General features: G+C 36.5%; 1 protein-coding gene across 1 annotated transcript in view; it reads left to right on the forward strand.

The window, feature by feature from the left end:
- The window catches only part of GLP2R (glucagon like peptide 2 receptor), a 79125-nt gene extending 58949 nt beyond the window's left edge, over window positions 1–20176 (forward strand). The window contains exons 11-13 of the mRNA XM_074220640.1: window positions 1989–2127; window positions 8098–8139; window positions 18475–20176. Coding sequence (XP_074076741.1) covers window positions 1989–2127; window positions 8098–8139; window positions 18475–18810 — 517 coding nt within the window. The 3' untranslated portion in view covers window positions 18811–20176. The remainder of the gene's footprint in view (window positions 1–1988; window positions 2128–8097; window positions 8140–18474) is intronic.
- The last annotated feature ends 422 nt before the right edge of the window (window positions 20177–20598 follow it).

Below are 20598 nucleotides of genomic sequence, written 5' to 3' on the forward strand. Positions count from 1 at the left end.
TTTTGCTGTATTATTTCTTGAAAAATGAAGTCTAGGCTCTTTTCCTGGTCATGACTTTCAGGTAGCCCAATAATTTTTTAAATTATCTCTTTTGGATCTGTTTTCGAGGTCAGTTGTTTTTTCCAATGAGATATTTCACATTTTCTTCTAATTTTTGCTTTGTTTTTTTTTTGGGGGGGGCGATAGTTTTATTTCTTCCTGATTTCTTTCAAAGTCATTGGCTTCCTTTAGCTCCATTCTGCATTTGAAGTAGTAGTTATTTTCTTCAGAGAGAGAGAGCCTTTTTATCTCCTTTTCTAGCTGACCAATTCTACTTTTTAAGGGCATTCTTTTCCTCATTTGCCTTTTGTTTTGCTTTTCCCATTTGGCCTAAACTGGTTTTTACATTATTTTCCTCAGTATTTTTTGTATTTCTTTCACTAAGCTGTTGATTTGGTTTTCATTATTTATCTACATCTCTCATTTCTCCTCCTAATTTTTTCTCTACCTCCCCTAATTGCTTTTCAAAGTCTTTTTTTTTGAGCACACCCATAGCCTGAGACCATTTTCTATTTCTCTTGAACATTTTGGGTACAGAAGCTTCAGTTTTGTCATTTTCTGAATCTTCCATGGGACCAAAGTAATTTTCTATGGTCAGAGTCTTCATTTTTTTTTTTTTGTTTGTTTGTTTGCTCATTTCCTCAGCCTTTGACTGATTTACTGCATTTCCAAGGCTTTGGGGGTTTTTTGGGACAACCCACAGGGACCTTAATTCCTCCAAGGTCTTATGAGAGACTTTGCTCTCTTGCCTTTGCTTTGGTATGTGGATGACCACAGGCCCTCCCTGCTGCCCTGGAGCTATAAGGAGAGTCCCTCCTTGGCTATGGTATAATGGGAGCTCAAATTGAAACCTGGATTTGGGTATGGGGAAAATAGCTAAGTCCTGCCCCAAGGAGAGTAGAGAGACCTCTGCAGTCTTCCCAGACCCTCTTACCATCTGTGGTCTGTGCTCTGGAGGTGTAAGCTGGCTTCCCTGGTCCTTGCTACAGGGTCTCACTGCACGGTTGTTCTGAGGTTGGTGCTCACTCTGCACTCACTCTGGGGTGACAGTGTTCTCTCACTATCCCTTTAAGCTGTTCCCACTCAGGAGGTCTGGAAACCACCCCCTTTGCCAAGGACTTGGTGCTCCTGGGGATCTAGGTACTTGGCCAGCTGTGCTGTGGCTATGGCTGTGCTCACAATGGCTTTTTCCAACCCCTGGTCCCGGTGGAACTTCTAAGTTGTCCTGGGCTGGGAAATTGTGTCACTCCATCCTTCTGTGGGCTCTGCCCCTCTACATTTTGGCTAGAGTCATAATTTTATGATTTTTGGAGTTTTGGGGGGAATGAGTTTCTGGGAATTCCTTCCTTCATGCCCACTATCTTGGCTCTTCCCCCAGAAGCACCATTTTCTAAAAAGTGATACAGCTTCACAACCTGTGGGAAGAACAAATCTTACAATGTAAATTAAATGAATATCTAGTAAATGCTTTGCCTATATTTTACCACTTAGGATAAAAAAAGTCAAGTAATAGAGATTTCTTGGGAAATTCCTGAGAACAAAGATCCTGGATATAGTGGATCTTTAAGAGTGGATCTTTAAAGGTCTTGCAGGGGCAGCTAGGTGGTACAGTGGATAAAGTACCGACTGGCCCTGAAGTCAGGAGGACCGGAGTTCAAATCCAGCCTCAGACACTTAATAATTGCCTAACTGTGTGACCTTGGGCAAATCACTTAATCCCATTGCCTTGCCAAAAATAGAAGAAAAGGTCTTGCAACCCCTTCCCCCTTCTTCCCACAAGGAATACTGAATAAAATTGGAGAAATAAATATAGCTAAGAGAGGGAATAATATGGTATCAACTGGTTTAAACAGATTTAATATGGAAATTGGTCAGTATACCTCTAATTTACTGTTTTAATGATTTTGAATATTACTATACTTAACAGTTACTTTGTTTGCAATTTTTAGATTGGTAAAATCTACATTGGTCCTTATTCCTTTGCTGGGTTTCCATGAAATAGTCTTCTCTTTTGTCACTGATGAACAAGTTGAAAATTCTTCAAAACATATAAGACTCTTCATTCAGTTAACAATTGGCTCCTTCCAGGTAAGTAGGATTAAGAATTGAAATGGCTCAGCTTTGAGAAAATAAGTGATCTTTATTTTGATATAGATATCTAGCTGGTACTGTAGATAGAATTTTGGATCTGTAGTTAGGAAGATCTGAGTTTAAATCCAGCCTCAGACATTTACTAGCTTTGTGAGCCTGGGCAAGTCTCTGAACTTCTGTCTGCCTCAGTTTCCTCAACTGTAAAATATGAATAATAGCAATACCTCCTTCCCAAGGTTGTTGTGAGAATCAAGTGAGCACTTAATATAATAGGCACAAGTGCTTATTTACAACCCTGCCCCCCCCATTAAACCTAATCTAAAAAATTCTAAAGATTTTTGGGATGAAAATAGCTATTTTCAATGTGACAATCTGACAACTCTCCAAGGTAGTTTTTGCTGCCAAACTCTCTCACTCAGCCATACCCCTTTTCCAAGATATTAACTCCATCCTTCAATTCATTTCATTGGGGTATGTAGATACATATATTCCAAAGTCTTTGAAATGAAAATATGCTCCAATCATATTCATAAAATGTCAGTCCTGGAAAGGTCCTTTGAGACCTTTTGAGACCAACTTTTTTTTTAATAAGCAAAGTAAGACTTAGGAACAATAATTTCCCTGTATTTTCACAGCTAATTAGTGACAAAGACTGTCTAACTTTGCAAAAGTACCTCACTACACCTAATTCTCTTACCAGGCTTGTATTTCTCAAAGAAAGTTAGCCTTGCTTATGTAGGCCTGTTCTCTCTGGATCTATTTTGTTACTAATGTCAGTCTTGTTAAAGGATCCCTCTACCTTCTGATTTGGGAAGTTCTGATCTTGTGTGTATGCTGGAGAAGTGTCTGAGTATCCATGTAAAGTAGGATACTTCTCTCCTGATTGAAATATTTCTAGGTTCTCTACTATGCAGGAAAATGTGTCATGAGTCATTTCTATGGATTATCTCTGTAAGAAGTACTGGAAGATATGGTGGGAAAAATAAGGTTGTTTTAGATTAAGGAACCTGATTCTTCTCTACTTCATCATTAACCATTAAATCTACTGATTCTGGCAAAGATTAGATTTTAGATTAGATTCATCCATTCCTACTTATCACTGGACACCAGTAATTAGGCTATCCATGACACATCTATTCAATTTCTTTTTTGTTTCTTACTCTGTAGACATTATCTTAAGAGTTTTTATTATTTGTATGAATTTCTGTGACTCCTCATCTTATAGAACCTTTATCAAGAGTAATTTTTACATGATAGGCGCTGTTCCAAATGAACAAAACTCTGGGCTCAAAACAGGATTCAGAACATGATAGCAGGATCTCTGGGACTAGCATCTATAGTTGTAAGTTAAGGCAGAGCAAAAGCAGTAACTAGAAACAGGAAGCTAGATGGGTTTGAGATAAGACCTCAATTCAAAGACATTTAGGGTAAAATCCAGAAAACATGAAACTAAGTAACTAGCTTAAATTAGTAGAATGAGGTCTAGGTTACCAGAGAAGGGTCAGAATTAGGAAACACCATACTATCTAAACTGGTATCTAATAGGGTCAAAAATGTAATAGGGAACAAGTTAAGAGAGATTAGTAGTAGGAATCAGTACTTTGAACATTCAGAGCTAATGTTCCCTGAACAATTGTGTAAGTCCTGAAGTTCTACTGGAGTTCAGGAAGTACTGACCTTTTGCTGAATTGAAAATTACTTTGAACAAAAATTACTAATTTGATATTGATTGGTTTTCATTATAAAAATATGATAAATCTACTTAAATCTTTTAGGTGTTTTCTAGGGTTAATTTAGGTGATTTCTAGGGTTAGCTTTCCATCAATCCCCATTAAAGGTACAATTTGTGCTAAATCAAATGAACCACTGTGATGGTGGCATTCCTGGTGTTTTAGGGGATTTGGAAAACAAAGGGAGGCAGTAGCCTCTTGAATGCTAAGAGCATGTCTAGCCAATCCCTTCTGAGTTCATTGTTAGGAGTGATTGCTAGAATTCCTGTTATTCTTTGTACTTTTCTTATATATTTAACATACTTCATTTACCCAATTTGATTTGTCTTGTGTATTGTATTATTGTATTGTGTATTATCTCCTTCCCTCAGCATAGCCTCAACATCATTGAAAATCTGAAAACTTTCTCCTCTGGTGTTCTCATAAAAAAAGGAAGTCCTTTCTTGAATTCTTACTCTCCCTCCCCCACATACTTGATCAGTTGCCAATTTTTGCTTTTTCTGTCTTTACATCTCTCATACCTGTCCCCTTAGCCTGCTCATTTGGGAATCACCCTAGTTCAAGTTATATCTTGTAGGTCTAACTACTAATCTGTTAAAGACACACTGAAACTATAGGATAATTTTATCTTACCCTAATTCCTTAAAGGCTATATTTACAAAGATATAAAAGTGACAACATCTCTATCTAAAGACATAAATGACATAGATACACAAATGATGGGAATTTTTTGGCTGAAAACATGGTAGAAATGATTTAATGGGTCAGGGCTTCATTTAAATTATGCACTTGAATTAGTTAACTTAATCATTACCAAATGACATGATTATCTTCCCCTATTTTCAAGTTAGTTTTTGGAATAACTTGTGGGCATATGCTCTAAAACACGATTTGTTTATTCTCTTCTTGTGTGTCACATCATAGAGCTCTTATGGTGTATCAATAAATAAATATTCTTAGGTATTTAGTAGAATACTAATATTTACTGTAAATTCTGGAGAAGCAAAGACAGGTAAACATTTACATTCCAATAAACTTATATGTAGATACACATATACACATACACACATCCAAGATAAATAGAAGGCAATTAAGAGGGAGGACACTAGTAAATGCAGGAATCAAGAAAGGTTTCAGGTAGAAATTGGGACTTGACTTGAATTCTAAAGGAAATTCAAGGATTTCAATAAATGAAAATGAGGAGAAATATCATGTGCAGAATTCATTGCTTACTAACTTAAGAGCATTACAAGGATAGAAATAGCCAGTGCAAAAGCATAGAGTTGGATGATAGAGAATCATATTTGAGGAACAGCAAGTAGGTCAGTATGGTTAAACTGTAGAGTTTATGGAAAACAATAATGTGAGAAGAATGGAAAGGTCACAGGGAAGAAGGTTGTAAAGAGCTTTAAATGTCAGACAGAAGAGTTTGATCCTAAGAGGTTATAGAAAGACTCTGGAGTTAATTGAGCAAGGGGATGACAATGTCAGAACTGGTGCTGGAAGAAACCATATGACTACTCTGGGGAGACTGGACCATAGAATTAGAGATTTAAGACTGAAAAGGATTTTAGAGATCATTGAATTCAATCCTTTCATTTTACAGTTAAGTAACAGATGTTAAGTGACTTATCTAACAAGTATCTGAGGCATTGGAGTAGGAGAGATTTGATACCGGTAGACCCAATAAAAGAGATAATAGTACAATCAGAAAGGGATGAAAGCTTGTATCTAAGAGATGACTATGAGACTGAAGAGTAAGGAATATGTGAAAGAGAATGTTATGGAGATAGAAACAATAAGATTTGGAAACATTGGATTTGGGAGAGTAACAAATTGAGGATGATTTGAATCTTGGTGTCTGAAAGGATAGTAGTACCCTCAAAAGCAATAGGGAAATTCAGAACAGAGTATCTTTGGGGAAAAGAGAATGAATTCTGTTTGAGATGTGTTGATTTTGAAATGTTTATATGATATCCAGTTTGAGATGCTTAAGTTGGTGATACAAGACTTCAGCATAGGAGAAAGACTAGAGCTAGATATATGGATCTGTGAATTATGTGTGGAAAAATGATGGTTATAAAATGATAGCAGGGGACTTGTGTTCTCATTCCTGTTCTGCTAAAATAACTTGTCCAATCTTGTCCGATCCCCTTAGTTTTCTAGTCCTCAGTTTCCTCTCCTGTAAAAATGACATGATCATCTAAATCATTTTTAAGATTACCTCTAGCTCCCAAATTCTGAGTGAAGAAGTTAGTGTATTAGGGAAATAGATTAATATAGATGTTTTTTAACTTGATAATGCTTCTTCATGCTCTTAAGTTAGTAAGCAATGAATTCTGCACATGATCACTGATATGTTGAAAAAATCTAGGGAAAGCATCAGAGTGCTTCAAGACCCAAGGGTTAAGGAAAATCAGTTCCACTGTCATACTTTCCAGGTGGTATCTCTAAGAGGAGTTAATGTCTGTGTTTGTAATGGACAGGTCCAAGCACAATGAATCTTCCCCTAAACCTTGTCCCTCTCCCCTTCAGTTGATAAGCTTTCCTGATCACAATATACTCTTAGGTCAATATTCTTGGACACAACAGAAACTACATCACCAAAGTTTATGAGAATGTTACAAAGATACAAATAAGGTTATAATTTTAATGTTTGCACTCTCTGTACAAAATGTGCCTCCATTTCAGTTGAGAAGTAAAAAGCTAGTGTTAGAGTAGGGAGAGTGGAAGCCAGACATTCGGTAGTATTCTATTTTAACTAAAGACTAAATTCATTTGTTTCTGTACTGGTGAAGAATTGCAAGTCTTGTTAGTACTTTCTCAATTTCATCACTTGGAAGAAAAGCTTCAATCTTCTTGCTTTAATTATGGTTCAGGGACCAACTCATGCAAATTGTATTTTTTCAGATGCAAGGAGCAGATCAGTGTTTTTCAAAGTGCTCCCTGGACCTTTTCAGCTCTGAGACCTTTTCAGGGGTTCCTGAAGTCAAAACAATTTTCATTGTAATACTAAGATGCTATTTGCCTATTAAAATACTCCTCTTTTTTCCAATTACATGCTGTGAGAAGCTAGATTATTTTCATATACATCAGCTAAAACAACATATTGCAACAGATTGAATGCAGAAGCAGGTATCAAAATCCAGCCATCTTCTATTAAGCCAGACTTGAAAGAGATTTGCAAAAATGTATAAAATAATGCACTCTTCTATTTTTTCTATTTTGGAAAATATAGATATTTTTATTAAAATATTACATTTATGCTTAAGGCATAATGAGTTTGTTATTTGGATGAATTAATAAATATTTTAAACTCTCATCCATTTTAATCTATAATATAGCAAATATTGAGAAATATTAACCATATAAACAAAAGTTCTTTGAAGTCCTCAACAGTTTTTAAAAATGTAAAGAGATTTTGAGTTTAAAAAATTTGAGATACTGCTGGGTAAATGAATAAATAAAAAATCATTTATGAGGTTATCAAAATTCATTAAATACCTAAAAATAATAATAATATAAAAATTAAAAGTTTGAGAACTATTGGAGGAGTCTAGATTTACTCAGTTGAGGAATGAGTCTTATTCTTTTTTATTTTATTCTGAGCTTAAAAAATAAAATATTTCCATAATAAGATAGGAAAAAGAGTGATTGTACACAAAACTGCAAATCTGTTATGGACAACTTACTATTCCTTTTAAGCATATAATAATGTTATCATGTAACTGTCTTTTTTCTTCTTTTTTCCTTCCTTCTTCCCCCATTCCCCCCATGTCCTAGAGATGGCTACCATTAGACATAAACATGTATGTATATATATATATATATATATACACACATATATATGTACATATATATATACATACACATATATGTAAAACCATTCTATCATTCTATAACTTTCTATTTATTCTATTTATCAGTTCTTTCTCTGATTATAGATAGTGTCTTCCTTCATAGGTCCTTTGTAATTAATTTGGGTATTTTATAATAGTCAAAATGATTCAGTTAAAATCTCACTGGGCTGATTTCTAAGGTTTGTTCCAGTTCTAATATTCTATAGTTCTGGTTTTTCCTTTTGGTTCCTAACTCTACTGAACTAAAATTGTGTTTTAGAAGAAGATACAGCTTTTTTCTGCCTCTTGCTGGCTTAGGACATCTGCGTTTCTACCCAGGTTCTGCAGCTAAAGCAATGTAGGTTCTAACTTCGCTCTAACTCTTTTTCTCCCCCCAGGGGCTTCTTGTGGCCTTCCTCTACTGTTTTGCTAATGAAGAGGTAAGAATGTCTCATTGCTTCCAAACTACAAGGTACCTTATTACATATTATTCACATGATTTCTGTGTATATGAGATTGCAATAACCAGGACTTTAAGCACAGGCTGAACTTTTCTTGGGTGAGGGAGGGAGAGGGAGAAGAACAGTGGACATGTCATGGGATGAACAAATGCTAAGAGTGGTAGACAATTTCCTGCCTTCTGATTCTAAACAAGAAATTTTTCTAAGTTGAACTTCAATTTCCTCATTTCCTAAATAAGGGAGAATGGACTTTTGGGGGCTCTAAATCATATGATTCTCTAGTTCTAGAGAGTATATGTGATGACAACAAGCTTTCTTGTGGCCCCCAGTGAGACTGAGGCCAAACACCTTATCAATCAGCAAATCCATCAATCAAAGAACATTTTGAAATATTCCTGGCACTATGGTAAGCACTGGAGTACATGAGATTGAGTTCTCTTGCCATTTACATAAGCCTAGGTGTATCTCAGACAATCAGAGCTATCTAGATAAAATGACAGGCCTCCTGAAAAAACTATCTGTCTAACTTGGTCCTTCCTCCTTTTTTTTCCAACCAAGGAAACTCAAATAGGTAAGGATAGCATTCTTCAAAAAGCTAAAAACAAAGAACAAACCAATATAATAATGTAATTTGACGTATATACAACTCATCACCAAGTTTCTCCAAAAGCAGCCCCTTCTTTCTTTATTTTAATTATATAAATATTTTATTTATTTTTCCAATTACATACAATGGTAGTTTTGACCAATCATTTTTTATGTAAGGCTTTGAGTTTTATAATTTTCTCTTTCCCTCCCTTCCCTCCCCCTAACAGAAAGCAATCTAATATAGTGTTTACATTTTGTAACCATACTAAATATAGACAAAATTGAACCAGTTGGGAGAGAAGAATCAGATCCAAAAGGAATAAAGAAAACATTAGAGATAACAAAATTAAATAATACATAAGACAACTTTTTTTAAAGAATATTTTTATTTTATTTTTTCTCTATTACATGTAAAAACAATTTTAACATTCTTTTTTTCAACATGTTATTTGTTTTCCAATTATATACAATAGTTGTATCTACCTATCATTTTTGGAAGGTTTTGGATTTTACAATCCCCCCCAACAAGGCTATCTGATAGTCTTTACATTGTTTCCATGATACACATTGATCAAAATTGAATGTGTTATAAGGGTAAACATAACCCTCCCCCCGAGAAGATGAGAAACCTCAAGAATAGAGAGAGAGAAAAAAAATGTACTTCAGTCTGTGTTCAGATTCCAATGGCTCTGTCTCTGGGGTAAGTTGCTTTCTTTATCATAAGTCTATCAGAGAAGCTGCTTCAATATTTTCCCCACAGTTGCTATTACTAGCTGTACTTCCACTCTATTCCTCCCTCCTCTCATTTATTCTATTTTTCTCTCTCTCCTTTCATCCTGGCCCTGTCCAAAAGTGTGTTGTATCTGAGTACCCCCTCCCTTGTCTTCCTTCTCTTCTATCACCTATCCCCCCCTTCCCCCCCCCCCCATTCCCCCTTATCCCATCCCTTTCTTCTCATTTTTCTCTAGGGTAAGATAGATTTCCTCATCCTATTAAGCGTGTATGTTTTTTCCTCTCTGAGCCATTTCTGATGAGAATGAAGGCTCACTCATCCCCCCCCCCCCCTTGCCTTCCCCCTTTCCACTCCATTGAAAAAAGCTTTTTCTTGACTCTTATGTGAAATTCCTTAGCTTCTTCATCATCTCCGCTCCCTTCCTCTCAGCACTTTCCTTTATCACCCATTGACTCCATCTTTTTACGATATTATACCCTTATATTCTGCTCCTTCCTATGCCCTGTCTATATATGCTCCTTCTAACAGCTCTTATAAATGAGCAAGTTCAAATGAGTTATCAATATCTTCTTTCCATGCAGGAATACAAACAGTTCAATATCATTAAGTTCCTCATAGTTAGTCCTTCTCTTCCACCTCCTCTATGGTTCACCAGAGCCCTGTATTTGCAGATCAAAGTTTCTGTTCAACTTTGGTTGTCGTGTATATAGGAAAGTTTGAGAGTCCCCTGTTTCATTGAAAGTCCATCTTTTCCCCTGAAAGAAGATGTTCAATTTTGCTGGGTAGTTGATTCTTGGTTGTAAACCAAGATCTTTTGCCTTCTAGAATATCATATTCCAATCCCTATGGGCCCTTAATGTAGATATTGCCAGATCTTGTGTAATCCTGACTATGGAGCCTTGGTAGTTGAATTGTTTGTTTCTGGAAGCTTTTGGTATTTTCTCTTTGATTTGGGAGTTTTTGGAATTTGGCTATAATATTCCTGGAAGTTTTTCTTTTGGGATATCTTTCAGGAGGTGACTGGTGAATTCCCTTGATTTCTATTTTACCCTCTGCTTCTAGGATCTCAGGGCAATTTTTCTGTATTCTTTCTTGAAAAAATGAAGTCTAGTCTCTCTTCCCGATTGTGGCTTTCAGATAGCCCAATACTTTTTAAATGATTTCTTCTGGATCTGTTTTAGAGGGTGGTTGTTTTTCCAATGAGATATTTCACATTTCTTCTAATTTTTGGCTTTTTTGGAAGAGTTTTATTTCTTCTTGATTTCTTGCAAAGTAATCAGCTTCCTTTAGTCCCATTCTGCATTTGAAGGAGTTTTCTTCAGAACTTTTTTATCTCATTTTCCAGCTGACTAATTCTACTCTTTAAGGCATTCTTCTCCTCATTTGCCTTTTGTTTTGCTTTTTCCATCAGGCCTAAACTGGTTTTTAACATATTATTTTCTTCAGTATTGATTTGGTATTCATGATTTTTCTGCATCTTTCTCATTTCTCCTCCCAATTTTTCCCTCTACCTCCCTTAATTGCTTTTAAAAGTCTTTTTTGAGCTCATCCATAATCTGAGCCCATTTTCTATTTCTCTTGGAGGTTTTGGATATAGAAACTTTGATCTTGTCATCATCTGAGTATGTATTTTGATCTTCCATGGGACTAAAGTAATCCTCTATGGTCAGATTCTTCTTTTTCTGTTGTTTACTCATTTTCTCAGCCCCAAACAGCACTTCCAAGGCTTTGAGGTTTTTTTGGGGGGGGGGACACCCCACTGGGACCTTTATTCCTCCAAGGTCTTATGCTTTCTTGCCTGTGCTTTGATATGTAGATGACCACCTCACTTCCCTCTGCCTTGGAGCTATAAGGAGGAGTCCTGCTTGGCTATCTTAGTATGGAAGCCCAAACTGCATCCTGGATCTGAGTGTGGGCTAGCAGCAGAGTCCTACCCCAAGGGAAGGCAGAGAAATTTCTGCAGTCTTCCCTGACCCCTTACCATCTCTGGGGCTGTAGGCTGCTTTCTCCAGATTCTCGCTGCAGATTCTGTGGCCGGTGCTCCTCACTCCACACTCATTCTGGTGTAGAAGAGTTCTCTCCCCACCCCTACAAGCTGTTGCCAGTGAGCCCTGGTCTGGGCTGCACTGCAGCCACAGCTTTTTTCCAACCCCTGGTCCTGGTAAAACACACCTTTCCCACGGAACTTCTAGGTTATCTTGGACTGGGAAAATGTATCACTCAGGCTTTCTGTAGGTTCTACCCCTCTAAATTTTGGCTAGAGTCATAATCTGCTGGCTTTTGGAGTTTTGGAAATGCTGCCTTCATGCCACCATCTTGACTCTGCCCCCTCCATAAGACAACTTTTAAAAAATTGAAGATAATAAGCTTTGGTCTTCATTTAAAACTTCACAGTTCCTTCTTTGAATATTGATGGTATTTTCCACCATAAATCCCTTACAATTTTCTTTGATTGTTGTACAAGCAGCCCCCTTTCTTCCAATCTTCCATCAAGTTCTTGTATTTCCCAAGGAGACAAATTATATTTTTTCTACATGTTTCACCCTGAGTAACTGGTGTTGTGACCCTTGCAGATAGAGCACAGCTTTGGGAGTCAGGAGAACCTGAGTTCCAATTCATCCTCAGACACTTATTAGCTGTGTGACCCTGGGCAAGTCATTTAATCCTGATTGCCTCAAAAAAAAATAGAAATTTTTTTTTGAATTAACTAAGCCAACCTCTGCCTCCTCTAGGAAGCTTTCCCTGATTTCCCAAGCCAGGAAGGACCTTTCTGCTCTAGTACCTGTCTAATCTCATTTTACCTCCTCCTATAATTATTTGTTTTCAAGTCTTGTCAACCTTGTAGTTGATGTTGTTGCATCTTTGAATCCCTAGCCAATTATTGTGACTTGCACATAACATGTGCTTAATGAATATATATTTATTAAAAGAGACTGATTTTAGACCTTTCTCTCCAAATCATAAGGAAGTCTTATATTTTAATTAATTGTTCTTGATAACTAGGTGCTAGAGAGTCAGTATGGGACAGGAGTCAGGGAAACCTGGGTTTGGGTCCTGCCCCTCATGATACATACTTGGTATGTAAGTCTGTATAAATTTCTAAACTTCTCACTGTCCCAGGGAGCTTTCTAAGGCAAGTTAAGGAAGAGTTGCCAATCTGTGTCAGTTGGAAGAAGTTTCAAATCAGCAATTTCCTAAGCCCATGAAATCACAGGTCCAGTCCAAGCTGAGGGCTAAAGTTACTATCTAAGCTAGAAAACTACTACTGGGCTCCCAGGTATTGGAGCACTGTTTCTTCTTCTTTTTCTGTACTCAGATCTGTGGTTTGGACAAGGTTTAGACCTGATTCTGGCCTCAAATAATATAGAACCAGGTTCCCTGTTCATATATTATTATTGAGCTCTCTTCCATCACCCCATGAATACTTTTGTAGCTTTGATTATGACTCAAAACCAAGGTTTTCACAAAAAGGAAGAACAAAAAATGCTCTATGTTCAATATAGATCAGGTATTTTATTCCTACATATAAAAGGAAATGTAAAAAGACTCATAAATCAGAAGTTAAAGACATAATCATGCATTTGACAAAAACAAACTTAAAAGAGGATTCAATTAATTTATTGAACTTTTTTTAATATCCCCTGGGAAACTGATACTTAAATCCCATGAAAATATAAAGTAGTTTGTAGGACTATTAATTAGACCTTTTCTATTTTACCTGATCCATCCAAGTAATTCCCTATATATAAAAATCTGCTGATGAAAATGGCCAGGCTTGAATCAATATTCTTTCTGTTCACCATGATCTACAAGAGCAGTTGCTATTGAGACATTCTCAACAAGTAGATAGATCCACTGAACTCACACTTTCACATCTGGACATGTCCATTTAAGGATATTCATTGTGCAGTTAGCAAAACTACTGCAAGGAAATAAGACATTTCTAGGACATTCATTCATCTAAAGTCAGAAAAGGTCAAATACAAGGTGGGAAAGATAACCAGGGACCTAGGTACAAGCTCAATTAATTGAGTCCTCCCTTCCTACTCCTTACCACTTAATTGAGGTTATCATAATTGCTGGGGTGGGGAGGGTCAACCCTTTCCTATCTCACTGGATATTTCACAGCTACTTGAAGCTATCTTGAGAGTTAAAGCAAGAGAACCCAAATTGGCATCTGTATCTTCTTTTAAATGACCCAGGACTCAGCTTCATGCTTTTGTAAGGAATGATGGAAATTCAGGGGTTAGTGATGTCATACTTTAGTAAGGTATACAATATTTTTTCCTATGCTGAGTCATCACATGCCCAGAAATAGATCCCCAAACTCTCATATGGACATAAGGAAGGACAATTCTGGGCATGCTTCATGTGGTGACCTGTATAAACCAATTTAATTTGCCCAATCTTTTAAATATTTTATTTATTAGGGAGTTAGGGATAGTCATTAATACCTATATCAAGTAGATAAATACTTTGGGGGAAAGTATTCAAAGAGGATTTGAAGATACCTACCCACCCCAACATACAAATTTTCAATATCTCAAAAATGTTAATGCTAGAAATATCATCTAACCTATCATTCTATAAGTAAGGAACTGAATCTCAGAAAGGAAGATTGACAGTCACAGAAAGTTCATTCAGCTTTTGCTGAGTTAAATTAGAATACAATGGAACCCAAATATCATGGACCTACAGAGAACTAGAAAAAATGGAGATTCTTTTGTAACCATCTCATTTTTTCAGAAGAGAAAACAGAGACACAGAATCAGTTTGAAAACAGAGTTTAGAAAATAGGTCTTTAAACTTCCAATATTTCACTTTTAGATAGCTTACTGAAGTTTGAATTTATGAAATATGACCAAGAATCACCATGAAACTCCAGTTCCTCGAGATCCTTGATTATTGATCTTAAGACATGGGATAAATATTGAATACTTCTCACTCTTCTAATCCATTGCTTTTCTCAAAGTTGAGCTCCTACAAAAGGCATTTCCTTATCTACTTGTTGCAAATGCTCCCCCCCCCCAGTACTTTGTATTTATTTATGTGTATACTGGTTGTTTCCCCTTAAAAGACTGATAGTTCCCTAATGGCAGAGACAGTTACATTCTGGTTTCTGTATCCCTTGCATCTCACACATACATAGTAAGCACATGATAACTGATGGTCTAGGATGTGTGTATGCAAAGTGACTTCTCAAGGTTATGGTAAAGGGGGATTCTTGTTTAGGTATGGATATACTTGATGACTTCAGAGATCTCTTTTGATTCTGGGATTTTTGTAATCTTCCTTGTTGGTTAGAATCAGGTCTAAAATATAGCTTCTCCTCATCATTTCCTCTACATTTTTGAAGGATGATATTAGCTCCAGTAGATTTCTGCACAATTAAAGTCCTCTATCAATATTATAATATGCATCTTTACCTGTCTTGTGTTCTACTTTCCTAATCCATTATTTATTTCTTCCTGTTTGTATTATACTCCCATCAATCAATCGACCAGTCATCAGACACTGTGCTAAAATGCTGGGGATAAAAAGAAAAAGCAAACACAGTGCCTGTCCTTAAAGAACTTATACTCTAATGGAATAGATGTAAGATTAAGTATATATACATATATATAATATATATATTATATATATATATATGTCGTCTCCCTTGGTGATCTCTTCAGGATTCTGAGAAATAAGGTGAGGCATGGGGAGCACAGCTAATGCAAAGACATAGTCAGAAGCTGGAACATGTGTTTGAACAAGTGGACCAATATGACTGGATTATAGTGTGGAGAGGGGAATTACACATAAGATCAAAAATGATAAGATGGGTCCAGGATGTAAACAACTTGAAATTCCAAACAAAGTGGTTTATAGTTTATCCTAGAAGTATATCTGATGACTCAAGAAAGCTAAGTTTCTGGAGAACAGTGAGATGACACCATCAGATTTACACTGTAGGCAAATCTTTTTAGCAGTTGTATGGAGTATGGATTAGCACAGGGAAATTCTTGAGGCAAGGAGACAACTAAAAAGCTATTGCAATTATCTAGGTGAGAGGTGATGGGGGCCTTGGATTTATGCTTATATGAGTGAACAGGAAGGAACATATATGAGACATGTTAGAAACAATTAGATTTGGCAACTGATTGAAGTTGTGGAGAAATTAGAGGAGAAGTTGAGGATAACATTGTTGTTACGAAACTAGGTAAATGGAAGAGTATTAATGCCATCAGTAGAAATAAGGAAGTTTTAAAATGTGTTTGTGTGTGTGTGTGTGTTTGGACATGTTTAGTTTGAGATGCCTTTAGACATCTAGTATCTAGTTTGAAATGTTTAATAGGCAGTTGATAAGATGAGAATCTTAAAAGAACTAGGAATCATCTTCATGTTCAGTTGTTTTTCAGTCATGTTCAACTCTTTATGATCCCATTTAGGATTTTCTTGGCAAAGATACAGGAGTAGTTTGCTATTTCCTTTTCCAGTCCATTTTACAGATGAGGGAACTGAGGCAAACAAGGTTAAATGACTTTCCCAGGGTAACACAACTAGTAATCATCTGGGTCCACATTTTAACTCAGTAAGATGAGTCTTTCTCACTTTCTTCATTGTGTCACTCAGTTGCCCTGCTCTGTCTTCCTAGAGAAGATAATTGAATACATTGGAGAGGATGAAACCACAAAGTGAAAAAATATTAAGAGGAGAAAAAAATTGGGATAGAGCTTAATGGGCATGGAAGCAAAGAAGACTGAGAAAGAATGGTTATGACAATGTTATGTCTCCCTCCACTGATTTTTATTCAAAGTTTTCTGATATATATCATATCTTTTCATTTCTTTCTTTCTTTTTTTTTTGTTTTTTGCAAAGCAGTGTGGTTAAGTGGCTTGCCCAAGGTCACACAGCTAGGTAAATTATTAAGTGTCTGAGGTCGGATTTGAACTCAGGTACTCCTGACTCCAGGGCTGGTGCTCTATCCACTGTGCCACTTAGCTGCCCCATATCATCTCTTTTGTTCCTGAATTTTCTCAAACATAAATATATCTACTTAATATATCCTTCTCCATCCCCTTTTTTACTGTGTTGTTCTTTTTTGAATGAGTACTCCCAGAGCCATATTTCTAATATGTGAACCAATCTACCAAATCTCAGTAATAGTTATCAAGTCAAATTCGCCTATTTGTGTTAGCTACCCTAATTTACCTTGCTTTGTTACTCATACTTCTATGCATTTATGTATATATTGATGCCATGAGTTTATTAATGTTTTCTTTCCTAAGATTTTGACTCCTGTGAAGTTCTGGGCATTGCTATTGTCTTTCCCACATTACACTGCTACCTGTGTTTTCTTGGCAGTTTAATACTTCTGTCTTCTTTCCCTCTCAAATATTTGCAAGAATGTCAGCAAATAGATTTTTACCATCCCTATGCCTTATCTGGCATGCCTATCTCTTCCCAAGATCTCGTCATTACTTATTTTAAGCCATAAGGCAGAAATTAAAACTGAGACCAAAGATTATTACCTTCAATTTAGGAAAAAACCATTATCTTATTATGTAATTTTGATATCTCTTATACTTTATTTTTCTTCCTTAAGGATATGATTTTTCTCTCATCAAATTCATCACATTCAACTGAGATCAATGTATATCATGGAAACAATTTAAAGACTAACAGAATTCCTTCTTTGAGGGGTGAGGGAAGGAAGCAAGAATGGGGGAAAAATTGTAAAACTCAAAATAAATAGAATCTTTCTAAAAAAAAGATAATGATGAAGGTCCCAAGTTACCTCACCATCTGGTGGGGAAAATATTATGAAAAAATTTCATTCTTTTCTCTGTGTCTGTTGCTGGGGTAGATTTTCTGTGAATAAGATTATACCTCTGGAGACTCAGCCAATGTGTTAAAAAAGAAGGTGGTTAGGGAGGGGGACCTGAGATAGGACCTATATAATCTTGTTTGACTGTCCTTTAGGTGCAGCTCCTTGATCATGGGTCTGCCCTTTTCTAAAGAAAAGCAAATAAACTTTCTTTTGCTCAGACAATTTTTCTTAGTGGACTTTTAGGGGATCTGAAAAAACTTCATTGAAAGAATGATATTTGAATTGCCTTTAGTAGTTGAATAGAAATTCAACAGGTGAAGAAGGGAAGGGAATATATTCTAGGCATAAGGAGTAGCATGAAGGAAGGAATGGAGGTGAGAAAATGTATTATATTCTCAGGAGTCAGAGAAAGCCTTGTTTGGCAGGAAAATAGTGGCCATACCACTCTGAACATGCCCAATCTCATCTGATCTCAGAAGCTAGATAGGTTTGGTTCAGGTTAGTACCTGCATGATGAAACACCTGAGAATTACCAGATGCTATAGGCAGGCATCTAGGTGGCACAGTGAATAGAATGACAATCCTGGAGTCAATAAGATTCATCTTCCTGATTTCAAATCTGGTTTTAGACACTAACTTTGTAACCTCAGGCAAGTCACATAACCTAGTTTGCCTCAGTTTCCTCATCTGTAAAATCACCAGGAAGAGGGAATGGCAAACTACTCCAGCATCTTTACCATTAAAACCCAGCTATGATTTTAGTAAGATATGATTGAAATGACACCACAATGACATTGGAATCCTCCAAAGATTTTTGAGCACAGTTGCATGCCTAGTATCAAAATATTTACAAAACGCCTCTTGTCTGTTATTTTTTCTTCCATACAACAACTCTACAAGGTAACCAATGTCTAAATTTTTGCTCCTATTTTATGGATTTTTGCACTAAAGACTTGGAGAAAAGAAGTAAATGCCTTGACCTAGGCATTTTAGTAAATGGAAAGCCAGAACTCAAATCTAGGTACTGACCCCAGGTTCACAGTAACATGCTGCCTATCTGATCAACCTTACTAGATACTAAGCATACAGTCAGTATGTGATAACTGTGATCAATAGTTGTTAAACGGGAACAATAACTGAAGTCATCAAAGTGCCTTCATCACCTTTCTCTCCCCAACAGGTGAAAGCCGAGCTTCGGAAGCATTGGAATCGTTTCCTGCTTGCCCATCATATCAGTTGTATAGGTTGTGTTCTGGAGAGAAACTTCAAGTACTTTCAGAAACATTCCAAGAGTCAGACGAGTCAACACTTTGGGTGGAATCGGGGACCAGGAGAGTACGGGCCTGATAACAGTGGGCAACTTCCCCACTTGACTGGAAGGGATCAAGGGACTTTCACCTCTCAGCCACACCGAGGTAAAGTGACCCTTCTCAGGGGCAGCCTGTCTGAGACCAGTGAGGGTTACTTCACCATCATTGATACCTCAGAGGAAATTCTGGAGGAAAGTGAAATTTAAAAGCCTTTGCAGAAGAGAAGCTCAAAGAAGATCCCTTTCCTGTTTCCCTCATTTTCCTAAGGTTTGGGATTGAACGTCTTAGACAGGAAAAAGGAAAATGGAAAAAGAAGAAACTAGGGTTGCCAAGTATAGTATAGTATTACTGCCCCTCATAATTAATAATTGATACTTTATATTTATATATTTATCTTCAGAAGTCTCCATTAAATTACAGGCACAGTTTTGCTCTTCTTCAGATAGCCCTGACATTCTTGATCAGTATTGATATAGGACTACATCCTGACTGCGTACTCTTTAAATCTGAACAGTGGGACATGAGCCATGACCTGGAATTCAAGGCTGCCGTGTCACTAAGAGGAGAAATCTGTGAATATGGAAAAGTGGATACTAAGAAGTTTTTTTGTTAATGTCATCCCCTTTGTTTTTCCTACAAGTAGCAATTGGGTCACTTGAATGAGAGGAAGAGGAAGGACAGATGGGTGAGTGGAAAGGAGGATGGAGGGGGAAAAAGAGAAAGACAGACATAGAGACAGAGAATTTCCTACAATTTTTTTCTTCGTTGCTATTCAACTTCTGATTCAGAAATCTGCCTGCTCCTCTAACACATTCATCTTCCATAAGAAATTAATAAGAAATCTGCAAAACAGAAATCATGAAACAAAGACAGTCTAAAACAGAAACTCTTAATTGTTTTTGCATCATGAACTCCTTTGACAGTTTAATGAAGCCTGTGTTTGTATGGACATACAATTATCAAAATATATTTTTTAAAAAGTTCACAGACCCTAGGCTAATAACTTATGATCTAGAAGATCTAAATGTTCATTTTCTTTTGCTCCTTCCACTAAATTATTGACCAACATTGCTTTGGGTTTCTCACTCGCAAAAGTCTCCTCAAAAAAATCAATGATGTAGACCTGGAATCAGTAGATCTGAATTAAAATTCCACCTTGACAAGGTAGTTCAACCAGCCAATAATATACGTCTTAGCTCATCTATTCCAGACATTTGAACTGTTGTGAATTCAGTTTACTCCCCCCCCCCCCCATAATTCAGGATATATGTTACAGGGAAGTGAGGATAAACTTTTTGCTCAATTATCTCCCCTACTCACAATTCTTAAAATTAAAAATCTTGATTCTTTTCATTCATTGGGATTGTATATCTGAATAGTTAGGGAAGATTCTCTAATGTTTGACTATAATATATGGCTAAAAAACAATTAGACTGAAACTTGAACCACAACTTGTATATCCATGTGAGTCCTACTTCTTAAAAGTTACTATAGTGAAATTAATTCTTTTTTTTTTTTTTTAGTTTTTTTGCAAGGCAATGGGGTGAAGTGGCTTGCCAAAGGCCACACAGCTAGGTAATTATTATGTGTCTGAATTTGAACTCAGGTACTCCTGACTCCAGGGCAGGTGCTCTATCCACTGCGACATTTAGCCGCCCCCCCCCCCCCCCGCCCCACCTAGCCACCCCTGTGAAATTGTTACCATTGTTTAAAATATTTAAAATATTTCTAGAATTACTCTTTGGAAATTTCTTCCAGTTTATGAGTCCCTCCCCACTCCCATTCCTACCAAATGCCTTTTATTAAGAATAATTTCCTTACCTTAATAAGGTATGAATAAAGTGAGTACCTTATTCAACAGATAGCAACAAATGATTCTTGACAATTTCCAAAAATCACACCCACCCTCAAAGGACAAAATCATGCATTCCTGGAGACATTAAAAAATGCCTGTTAAGTTTTGAAAATAGTTCCAAAACTACTCCATAATTGCA

This window comes from Macrotis lagotis, chromosome 2, assembly GCF_037893015.1.
Source record: "Macrotis lagotis isolate mMagLag1 chromosome 2, bilby.v1.9.chrom.fasta, whole genome shotgun sequence".
NCBI lineage: Eukaryota > Metazoa > Chordata > Mammalia > Peramelemorphia > Peramelidae > Macrotis > Macrotis lagotis.